We start from the raw sequence: 12,996 nt of genomic DNA on the forward strand, positions 1-12,996 counted from the left end.
ACCTCCAAATACTCTCCCCCTTAACCAAGTCCTGCTTGTCCTACTTCAAACAGACTGGAATTCAATGCCTGTTTTCATTTATACCCTCGAACTGTGCACTGCCTTCATTTCCATTATCACCACCATCAAGATCTACTGAATAACTCCTACATGCTTGGACACCACAGGTTATTTTTACTAATCCTTATAACATTATGTAATAAGCATTATCTTTCTAATGTTGTATAGGTGATTCATATTATGCCACAAATGAAGGTGATACCACAGGAGTTATGAATTATACTTTTCTTAAGTCTTGTGTATTCTCAGAACATCACTAGATACCCCATTTGAAAAAGGTAGTAATTTAAGGTTGTCAATCCCTTACTTCATAGTAGAATCACCTGAGACACTTTTAAAACACTGTAAGAGATAACCCCCATATAATTTAGTTATTAGTAGTTTAAACTGTCCAGATGAATCTAATAGGCGACCAAAGTGAAAAATACTAGACTATGTAATTAACTAGGTCCTTCCCAACTCTAAAACTTTTAATTACAGAAATATTTCCAGACTCTATACATTCAAATGAACTACTATAACAGAAAGACTACAGCTTTCTCAAATTCATCTTTCCTCCTATCAATGCTAATTGAACTGTTTTACCTTCTAGTTGATTTTTATTTCCTCTTTATCCCACTTTTCTTTATTGGCTGAAGCTATTCTAAGAGGACATATTTATTTCTGTTCTTCCCCAAACCCCACCTCCTCTGTTAAATCAGTCTCCTCATATTTTTAATAAAAATTTTACATCATAAATTTAGATCTATACAGAGGCAAAAATTTTACTTTGCAATATATCAAATGGTAGTATTTATATTGATTAGTAAAATATGATGTAAAATGGTGAATTCATGTTAAAAGAATCTGACATAATGGTTGGTGTAAAATGAAATTTATGATTTTTAACCATGTGATGGTGAAATAATACATTGCTTGCATATAGGTGGTTATATATTTTTTACTGTACCATAAGCACTGTAAGGAAAAATATAAATTCCATAAAAGAAAAATGCCTATAAGGTCCTATAAAGTGTTTTGTTGTTGTTGTTACCAGGGATTAAACCCAGGGGTGCTTAACCACTGACCCATATTCCCAGTCCTTTTTATATTTCATTTTGAGACAGGGTCTCACTAAGTTGCAAGGGCCTTGCTAAATTGCTGAGGCTGGTTTGGAATTCACAATTCTCCCACCTCAGACTCAAGAGCCACTGGGATTACAGGCAAGTGCCACTGCACCCGGCAAGGGCTTACAATTCAGCAACAGGTGAGATTCTGAATTAAGAGATTTGATGCACCAGAATCAATTTCTATACTAAGATCAATATTACCACACTGGCTTCTGAAGAATTATTACCTTCCTGAGGAAGTACAAGACAGATGAGTATTTAAATCTCAATCTGCTTGTTTTATATAAAAGTAAAAGAAAATGTGGGACATATTGGAAAAGCTATACTGCTTAGGACTTTAAGACACTTCCACATTTTATGGGAATAATATTTAAAATCAAAACAAGTAGACAAAACCCAGAATTACCCCAAGTCATAAGTTACACAGAGAATCTCAACTCATTGGCAGGAGAAAGATTACAGAGAGAGAATGTCAGAATCACTTGAGGATATATAGCAAACTACACCCCTTCTCCAACCACCTACAGATTCTGATAAGAGTATCTAGAGAGAAAGAAACATTCCCTTCTCCACCCAACACCTTGATGTGACAGTCCTTGTCATAGGGAATTACTTGAACTGATGAGAACATCCTTCGTATTTTTCAGACATGTTAGAATAGGAAAAAATGGCTAAAAAATCACTGAGGTACAGGTCACCATAGCAATTTTATGCTAACTTCTTAATCTGCCACTTAAACCTATCATCCCCAACTATAAGCAGAAGCATTCTATTTTTTTTCTTTAATATAACAGAGTACATAATGCCAGACTTCAAGGAAACAACAGTAAGTAAAGCATTCATTTCCATAACAATACAACAGGAAAACCAAGACACTACCACCTATAATGTTTCATTTCAAACTCTGTGAAGATCTAGCCAAGCCCTATAATGATGCACAATTTTAAGAGTAAATGGGTCAGGTTTTTATTTCCATTTCATCCTAGTAGCAATACAACATAAAGCACAAACTCTGCTTTCAGTAAGTCCTGTGTTCAAATCTCAGTGCTACCAACTTATCAACTACAAGTTCCTATTCAAGTTAATTAACCTCAAGACTCAGTTTCCTCAACCATAGAATGGGTCTAATGTCTTACAGGGTTATGAGGATGAAATAAAATATTTGAATGACTTAATACATATTTCATTCTTCAAGTGTTAGTTCTTGCTCCAAAGAAATCATCGTATTTAGGAAGTCAAAAAGTAACTAATATTCTATACACAGGAAATGGAATTCAATTCTAATACTTAAAAGAATTACCTATGGCAAAGGCAAATCAGGTCATTCAAACAACCATCCACCAAGGACAAAGGGAAAAAAAGATGGACAAAATATTTTTAAAATTTCTCACAGATATGAAAGCACAGGCCAAGTAGTGAAAAATGAACAATCCAAGATCTTGGAAAAGGAAAAATAATTCAGCGAGGTGGGCCCAAACAGATGTATAAAAAACTTTTCCTGGGTTGGGGTCATCGCTCAGTGGTACAGCGCTTTCCTAACATGTGTGAGGCACTCACGGGTTTGATTTTCAGCACCACATAAAAAATAAATAAAAGACCATCAAGAACTTAAAAAATAAATAAATAAAAAATAATTAAAAAAAAATAAAAACTGCTTGGTCTGTATTTCCCATTCAATTCATCTAGACACACCTACAAGACTCAATCTCTGAAATGCAATTAAAGTGATCCTAGACAGCTTATGTCCCCAGATACTTGGCAAAAGAAAATGACAATGCTGCTTAGAGGAAGATAGTATCGCCCTACTCAGCCAATTATTTCCACAATGACTATCCTAAAAATTCCTGCTTCACAATCAAGAAAACTAAATATACATGAAAAGGCAGCATAACGTGAATGACAACCAGCAGAGAGAGGAGACAAAACAGACCCACAAGAATCTCAAACAACAGAATTTTTAGACAGACATTAATAATAATGTCATTCCAAAAAATGAAAAACAGATTAATAGAAGGATGAGGAAGCATGCACGCACATGTGCATGTGTGTATATGTACATGTACGATAAAGCAAATATACTAAAATGTTAACTGTAGAATACTTGTTGGGGCTATGTGACTTATCTCTAAAATGTTTAAAATTTTCCCAATACTGGAAAAAAACTTTTGAGAATCCTCAAAATTTCAGCAGAGAGTAGAAAATACTTTTAAAATGGCAGAGCAGATATGAAAACTAGAAATTCTAGAACTAAAAAATATATATGAATAGATGTTAAGAATTCAATAGATAAATAAGTGTAAGTATCAGATCATGTCCAGTGATAGTGGACTGGAAACTAGTCAGAAAAAAATATATACCAAGAACAACAGAAGGTTGGAAAAATCTGGAGATATCACGAGACATAAGAATTCAGTTATAATGTCTAACATTAATTGGATTTTTACAGAACAGATCTGCATGGAAAGGAAATGACTGAAAATTTCACAAAACTGTTAAAGACATCAACCTACAGACTTCCAAATTTCCAACAAATATTAAACGGAATAAATAAAAAGAAATCCATTCCTAGACATTACAGAGTAAAACTGCAGAAAACCCAAGACAAAACAAAATATCTTAAATGCAATTAAAAAAAAAAAAAGATTACCTTCAAAAGTAGCAACAATTAGGTTGACAGCTATACTTTCAATAGATACAAAGTCAGAAAACAATAGAAGGATGAAATCAACATGCAGACAGAAAACAAACGCCAACTCAGAATCTGTCCTTGGCAAAAATGTGTTTTAAGAATGATGTTGACCAAGCACCAAGGGGGAAAAAATAAAAAAATAAAAAGAATTATGTTTGAAATAAAGGAATTTTCAAAAATATACCTTCCCCAACCACCATGCCACTGGGCAAAAACAAAAACCCTGAAGGTATGTCACCAGCAAACCTGTGCTTCTGCAATATTACAGCAGTTCTTCTAGAAGGGAAAAAGAGAAACTGATCTAAACTAGAAGGTTATAAATGAAGTGAGAACTGAAATACATCAGGAAAGGTTAACTATTCAGATGAGTCTAAGGAATGTTGACTTCAAAAAAGAAACAAAAATCATTTGTAAGCAAACATACAGATTTAAAATACATGATAACAACAGAAGGTCACTGAAGTATCCAATGGTCCTTGCAAAGAAAAAAGATAATGAAAACTAACTATAAAGAAAGCAAAAAAGAATAGAGAAAGGAATATATAACAAATGAGACAAAGGGAAAACGTTGTATAATGGTAGGTTTAAACTTAGATATATGGATAATTGCGTTCGATATGAAATGAATTTCATTTAAAAGACAAAGATCTACATTGAATTTTTTTTAAAACCCACAACTGTACATAATACACGTTTCTAAAACCAAGAAGAAAGATGGCTATCTACCATGCAAATACTAAAGAAATGTCATTTGGTAATACTAACACTGGACAAAGCAGACTTAAAGATAAAATGCATTATTAGAGGCAAAAGGTTATTTCATAAAAAGAACCAAAAATATGTAACATATTTGTAACCAAAAATATGTACATCTAAATGTACACATGCGAACAGTATTTCAAAAACATATTAAGTAAAAACCTGGAAGAGCTATAAGGAAAACCAGTTAATCCAAAATTATACATTTTAAACTTGCATCCCTCAGCTCAGTACATGATAAAACAGACAAAACATCAGAAAAGCTGAAAAAAAGTAAATAAATCAGTGCGGCTACAGACAATCCAAACATTTTTAACACATGTGACTTAACAGACATATTCGATATTTCAATAGCTGAATAATATACAATCTTTAAAAATACACAGAAAATATTTTAAAAATTGGTTACATGCTACAACCTAAAATAACTCTCAAAGAATTAAAAAGCACTAAGCCATACAAAAAATATCTAACCATAATGCAAAGAAGCCAAAAATGAAGAAAATAATAAAATTCCCATGTCTGGAAATTAAGATATAATTCCATCAACTCTTACATAAAAAAAAAAAAAAAAAATTTGTTAAATATTTGGAACTGAATAAATATGATACATAACACATATCAGAACTATGACTAAAGAAATGCCCTTAAATAAATATGATACATAACACATATCAGAACTATGACTAAAGAAATGCCCTTAAATACATGTATTAATATGGAAAGATGAATATTACAGAAGCAATCATTCATCTCAAAACTCGGAACAGCAAAATATACCAAAAAGTCAGTAAAAGACAGGAAACAAAAACATAAAATAAAGCAATGGTTCACAAAATGTAGTCCTCCAGACACTTTTAAGTCCCTAAGGGCAACACTATTTCCAAAATAATACTAAAATGATATTTGTCTTTTATGTTATATTGGTATTTATAATGATAGTGTAAAAGCAACAGAAAATATAAATGCTGGAATATTATTACGAACTGAAGCAATAGCACAAAACTCTACTATTAATCACTATATAAAAAAGCCAGTTTTACTTTAAAATGTACCCTTCATTAAGCACTAAAAATTATTAAATTTATTAAATTCTCCATGTCTTTTAAATATTCTCTGACAGGAAGCAGGATAAAGGACGTGGGTCCCCTTGTCTTCTCAGTATAGCTACACTGATTGAAGTTCCTTTCATGCTTTTTACAATCAACTTTTATGTTTGGTTTTGGGGGAAAGTGGGAGGACATAATTTACTGGATCATCAGAGTAGGGAATCTAGCTAGAACTCTGGCAACAGTTTTGACAAGCCATGCCAGGACAAAGCACACCATTTGGTCATTAGCAACTCACAATTACTCAACCCAAAACCAAAAGGGCAGAAAAAGAAGGACCCGTGCGGCTGACAAAATTACATTCATTTCAGGGTCTCTCTCTTTCCACTTAGGAACAGTATCAGCTGCTTTTTAAAGCACCATTTGGTGAAACAGACATAAACTTCTTGGACTCTGTGGGCCCTAAAATCTGACCCTGGCTTAAGAATCTGACCCTTTTCACTTATTTGTTTTAGTCATTGTTCAAAGAATAGTTATCACGAGGTCAAGAGACCTATTAAGCTAGATTGCCCTAGTTCCCTCAAGACTGAGGAATGGATAAACCAGTGGGGGATTGTAACAAGAACTTAAGACTCTTCACTTTTGCTTGCAAATGTCCAATGGGTGGCTAAAAGTAGGATTAAAGACTTGGAAACTCTGATTCCATTTTGCATCTGTCTCCTTAGATCCAAGTCACCAGGAACAAGGTCAGATCTCATAAACATCTTGACTACCCCCCAGGCAACATCAACTTTCTTATCACCGACAAGCCTGGCCAATCCTAAAGATAATGATGAAGGACCTCACCTGTTTTGGCAGCTATGCATCCCTCTGGCTATATGGAACCCCCACCACTGACCTCATTCACCTTTCCATAAAACCTCAAGTCATTGTCAGACCCTAGAAGGCAGGGTTAAGGACATAAATCCCCTCTTGTCTTACTAGTGTAGCTACACTGGGAAGGAACTTTTCATGTTTTTCAAATAAATACGCTGCAACACATGGCAAAATAATAAGTAAAGATTTTTTTTTTTTTAAAAAAAGCACTTTATGATTTGCTAACTGAATTAGGCATTATACTCATGGAACACCATTTTTACTTGAAGCACTAATTGTAAACTATACTTACCCAGGTTTGGGCATTTGGCAGATATTTTCTCAAAAACAAATAACAGTGAGCCAGGAAAACCAATGAAAGCATTTATTGCCAAAATCAAATTTAAAATTTCAAACAAAACTGTGAATGTGACAAACATATCTACTACCTTGAGTTTGATAACTTTCCAATAATTTCCTGGTGAGACCAGCAGTAATTTTATCAAATGTCATCTTCAGTACCACATCACAAAATATGTCAAAATATGGAAAATCTGCCTAATTCAGCAAACTTCTATTTTCCAAATAACCAGTGCATGATACTATGAAATTATACATGAATAAAAGACCTATTCAAATTTAAAACCAATAGAATTTAATGTACCAGAGTAAAAATCATATAGTGATATAAATTAGGACTCCACACTGTAACTAAGCTTAAAAAAAAAAAAAAATTGCTGAGATCTGTTGTAACATCAAACAAAATTATAATAATCTGAAAAGGCTACTAAACAGCTTTCCCTTTTCCAACTATATTCTTAAGACTGGATTTTCTTTTACTTCAACTGAAAAAGAAAATCCAAAAGACTGAATTCATAAATAGATATAAAAATACAGGTGGCTTCTATTAAGTCAGACATTAAAAAAAAATTCGCAAAAATGTAGGGCTGGGGTTGTGGCTCAGTGGTAGGGCACTTGCCTGGCATGTGTGAGGCCCTGGGTTCCATCTCAGCACCACATATAAATAAATAAAATAAAGGTTCATCGACAACTAAAAAAATTTTTTTTAAAAATCTGCAAAAATGTAAAAATGATGCTGTTCATTTATTTTCAAAGACATAGTTATCTTTCCTTTAAAGAATGCTATTTATAGTAACACAATGGATTTATTATTTTTAAAGAATGAATAATTTTTTCATTTTTCAATATTAATTTATGATGATAAAATCTGAAATGAAAGATAAAAAGAGAAAGCTCTCTGAAGTTCTCAAAAAATTTTAAGAATGCTATGGGGTTCTGAGACCAAAAAGTTTGAAAAATGCTACAACAGAAAAAGATCAAAGCTAAAAATGAGAGTTGGGGTTGTGGCTCAGTGATAGATCGCTTACCTAGTATGTGTGAAGCAATGGGTTCAATCCTCGGCACCACATAAAAAATAAATAAAATAAAGATATTATGTCTATCTACAACTAAAAAAGAAAAAAGAAAAAGCAGTCTTTAAAAAAAATCCAAAAATAACTCTTCAAAAATACAAAAATAGCTGGGCACAGTGGCACAAGCCTACAATCCCAGCAACCTGAGAGACTGAGGCAGGAGGATCACAAATTCAAGGACAGCCTGGGCAATTCAGCATGACCATGTCTCAAAATAAAAAATAAAAAGGACTGGGGAAGTCGCTCAGTGGTTAAGCACCCCTGGGTTCAATCCCTGGTACCAAAAAGAAAAGAAAAAAAGAGTATATATGTATGGGTATATATAAGCTGTCCTATAACCATTAAAGAAATTAAGTAAATAACAGTTTCTCACAAAAAATCTAGATCAACATGGCTTTTCTAAAATCTATACTAATCATTTAAAAAAGAAATGGGAGCGATATTTTATACATTCTTCTAGATAAATGGGAAAATCATTTTATGATACTAGTATAATCTCAAAATAAAAAACCAGAGAATAGCATTATAAGAAAGGAAAATAACACTTATGAACAAACATGCAAAAATCCTGATCAAAATTTAATGAATTAAATGAAGCAATCTTTTTAATATTGTGATCAAGTGTGTCATGAACAAGGAAGTTAATTACAAGAATGAGACTAAGGGGCTGGGGAGATAGCTCAGTCAGTAGAGTACTTGCCTTACAAGCACAAAGCCCTGGGTTCGATCCCCAGCACCGCAAAAAAGAAAAAAAAGAAAAAAAGAAAAAGAATGAGACTAAGAATTAAAAATAAGTGTAATTTACCACATTAACAGTTTAAAGAAGGAAAAGCTTTTGATCATTTCATTAGATAAAATAAAATTATTTGATAAAGTTTTATTCAAGATATCAATTTACTAAGCCCACCAGAAACAGAAGGGAACTTCCTTATTCTGATAAAAGGTATCTATAGAATACTGTAACAAACATCATAGTATAATGGTCAAAGAGTGAAAACTTTCCCTTTGAGATCAGGAACAAGACAAGGATGTCCTCTAGCACCACTTCTATCAGTAATGTACTGGAGGTCCTAGCCAAAGAAGTAAGGCAAGAGAAAGAAAGAAAAGGTTTAAGGATTAGCAAGGAAAAAAAAAAAATTTCCTATTCACAAATGATATGATTGTGAATACAGAAAACAAAGTATCTATAGAAAAACTGTTAGAAATAAGGGTGAATAAGATTGTGAGACTCCAAATCAATTGCATTTCCATGTAAACAGCAACTGTAATTAGAAAACAAATCTTAAAAGTCAAGAACTCCAAAAATATAAAATACCTAGCAATAAGTCCAATGAGAGATGTTCAAAGCCTGAGGGAATATCATAAAACTTCCTTGATAGACATTAAAGAAATAAGTAAATGAAAACATGTGCAATGCTCATGATCTGTAAGACTTAATGTCATAAAGATCAATTCTTCCCAAATTAATTTAAAGTCAAGGTAATCTCAATGAAAACCCTAATATAATTATATATGTAAGTAATTTGACTTATTGATGTTTAAGTATATATGGGAATGCAAGTGACTAATAGGATATTCTTGAGGAAAAGAAAAAAGTGTAGGAACTTGTTTAATATATATCAAGTATGACAAGACAAGTGTAGAATTTATTAAAATATGCCAATGGAACAGAATAGATATCAGACACAGACACACGAATGTACAGACACTTGATATATGCCAGAGGTGGCACCACAAAATAGAGGAAAAAAATGTTTTATTTTCCACTAAATAACACTGGGACCAAAGAGCTATTCACATGAAAACAAATGAAAGTAAGCTTATTCTTCCTCTTAATCACAAAACTAAATGTTACCTAGTTGATAATGAAGTTTATGGCACTATTCACACAAAGAACTATTTCGAGTTCAAAACAAAATTTATTGATTAAATAACCCAATAAGATCTATCTTACACACAAGTATTTATTGTTACTGGTGATCTTGGTATGATTTTACTTAAAATATCTTTATATAAAGTAGTACAAAGCAAGTAAGAAACTATAGTAATGTCATTAAGGAACAAAGATTTTTAGACTGAGAGAAGATAGATACTAATACATAAAATCAAAACTAGATAAAAATCCCTTCCTGAAGTAAAACTATCACTAAGATCTCAATATTCGATTAATAATGCATGCCCCAAGCATTCAAATTTTGATCTCTAAATACCAATTGCCATTAGGAAAAAAAAAAAAAAAAAAAAAAAAACTCCTTGAAAACACTATTGATTCCAGGTCTGAAGCATAAAATATAATCAATCTGATCTCTTAAATCACAAAAGCAAAGAAGCTACAAAAGGATACCAGAGTAATGTCAGAAGAACATAGGAGCCAAATTAAGAGGCTTCCACTAATCAAAGAAAGATAATTTGAATATCATAACAAACGACTGCATTGGGCATGGTAGCACATCCCTGTCATCCCAGTGACTCTGGAGGCAGAGGCAGAAGGAACCCAAGTCTGAGGCCAGCCTCAGCAATTTAGCAAACCTTATAAAAATAAAAAGACTGTGGATATAGCTCAGTGAGAAAACACCCCTGGATTCAATCCCTAACACCAAAATAAAAAGGGGAAAAAAAAAAAAAAAAAAAGAATGATTGCAATGAATTTAAATATTAAAAATATAAAAACTGAAGCTGAATACAGGGTTGTTCACCTGTAATACCAACTTGCAGGAGGATAAGGTATGAGGATTGCCTGAGTTCAAGACCAGCCTGGGTGACGAACTGACACCATCTCAAAATGGCAGCACATGCCTCTAAAACCCAGCAACACTGAGAGGCTGAAGTACTCAAGCTCAAGGTAAGCCTGTGTACCTCAGTGAGACACTATCTCACAATAAAAAGTAAAAAGGGATGGGCACAGAGCTCAGTGGTAAAGCACCCTGGATTCAATCAAGCCAGTACAATCAATCAATTTTTTGAAGTTTTCAAATTAAATCTGTAAATTCAAATAAATATAAAAACATAAACCACTGGTCACGTTAGCAGGTTGCAAGCACCAACTTGTTACTCTGAAAACTCATAAAGGGATAGAATCAAGTCTTTATCCTGACTTTCTTATGGGGTTTTTTACATTTCAGTATAACTGACAGTTCAATAAAAAGAAGATTTTCTTATACTAACTTTAAGAAAACTGTAAAATTAGAAATCTGTCATTCTGTGATCCCAAAATGAAATAAAGACCCTCAATGAGCATCAATGACTACTAAAACTTTCAGTGAAAGGTACATAGGAAGTTTTATAAAGGATTGATGAGATTGGCATTACCTTTACTCACTGATCAATTTTAACACTGCTAAAAATGTTATCAAACATGTTCTTCCTGACATGATACAATAAGAAGTACATAGTACCTACTGCCAATGAAATACTCTCAACCAAAAACCAAACTTAACTATAATTAAGCCTCTCTACGTGGTTATCAGTTTACATGAAATAAGAGATTGAGGAAACATGTACAATGATCAGGAGGATACAATCAGCCAAATCCAGAATGTGAAAAAATCTATATGATAGATGACTCAATTTCTTCAATAAATAAATACAAATTAAAAAGGACAAAATGATAAATATTAAAAGAAACAATACATATACCAACCAATGCAATATGTGGACCGTGTTTATATTCTGAGGCAACCAAACATTAAAACTTTTAGATATTATGAGATAACTGATGGAAAACTGAAAACAGACTGGTTATTACAAGATATTAAAAAATTAGTTACTTTTATTGTGTAGGATAATGGTCTTATCTCCTAGAAATGTGTATTGAAGCATTTACTAGGGAAATTATATGATGTCTGGTATTTGCTGTGAAATATTCCTGATACATTAACAAATTATTTGTGCAATTAAAACTTAAAAAATAAATACGTAGGTGGGTAGGTGGGTGAGCAGGTGAGTGGACATAACTTTCTGAGGATAAGAACTGATTCTAGGTGAATTAATTCAAATTAAATAAGAGCAAAATAATAAAGCTTTTAGATAATATAGAATATTTTCATATTCCCAAAGTAATTCAAGATTTACTAAACAAAACTCAAAAATCACTAAACAAAAATGTGTTATACCATAATAACTATAAAGACTATCTACTTCACACTATTTTAAAGGTACTTACTGCTGGTAAAAGAGACTGCATATTTTGATTAGAATCTGCTATTGTAGCAAGGTATACCAAGTTTGTATGCAACATCTGCTGATACCTATTAAAACAAAACAAATACCAATATTAAAAAAATTTTCTTCCTAACTGTTAAATACAAACAGCATTCCAATCATTTCTGTAGTTTAATAGACTTGTTAGCTTAACATCAATGACACTTCAATTTTTCCTATTTCCTCTGCAAACTAATTCCAAGTAATAACATATTTAAGGTAATAATGAACAGAGATCTTGCCATGTATTAATAACTAAAATAATGAATATAAGTCAAAAGTTTTATCAGAAAAAGTATAGGAATTCAGATCCAAAATGAAATAATTTCCTAAAATAAAGACCATAAAAGAAATCATAATAAATTCTTTGGTACTTTTTTTCCTATTTCAGACAACTGGTTTCACAATTTTTCCTTTTGGGGGAAAAAATGTTAATTCTCACTAACCTTAGTTTACTCACTAACAAATCTATATTTTTAATGCTGTTCCTCAACATGTGCCCAATCACACGATACATTTTTAAATGAGACTTAAGGACCAAAAAAAACTATTACACTGTACTGAATAACTAATGATTAGTTATGTTTTTAAAATTCTTCTAACAGCAATAATAGCAACAAGTAATTGGAACTATTTCATATTATAAAGACAGCTTAAATGGAGTTTAAGATACAGGATTCCAAGGGCTGAAGATGTAGCTCAGTGGTAAAGAGTGTGCCTAGAAGGCAAAAGTCCTTTGATTCTATCTCCAGCACCAGAAAAAGATCAAAAAATTTAAAAATTTTTGAAAAGATACAAAATTCTTTGATAACCTACCTGTCATTTTTTCCCACATTTTTATT

At 32.2% G+C, this 12,996-nt stretch overlaps 1 protein-coding gene across 3 annotated transcripts in view; it reads right to left on the reverse strand.

The window, feature by feature from the left end:
• The window catches only part of Ss18 (SS18 subunit of BAF chromatin remodeling complex), a 78,213-nt gene that overhangs the window by 52,736 nt on the left and 12,481 nt on the right, over nucleotides 1-12,996 (reverse strand). For all 3 annotated transcript variants that reach the window (XM_047526613.1, XM_047526612.1, XM_047526611.1), the window contains exon 3: nucleotides 12,117-12,201. In XM_047526613.1, coding sequence (XP_047382569.1) covers nucleotides 12,117-12,201 — 85 coding nt within the window. The remainder of the gene's footprint in view (nucleotides 1-12,116; nucleotides 12,202-12,996) is intronic.

Source organism: Sciurus carolinensis, chromosome 15 (genome assembly GCF_902686445.1).
Source record: "Sciurus carolinensis chromosome 15, mSciCar1.2, whole genome shotgun sequence".
In the NCBI taxonomy this organism is placed as follows: domain Eukaryota; kingdom Metazoa; phylum Chordata; class Mammalia; order Rodentia; family Sciuridae; genus Sciurus; species Sciurus carolinensis.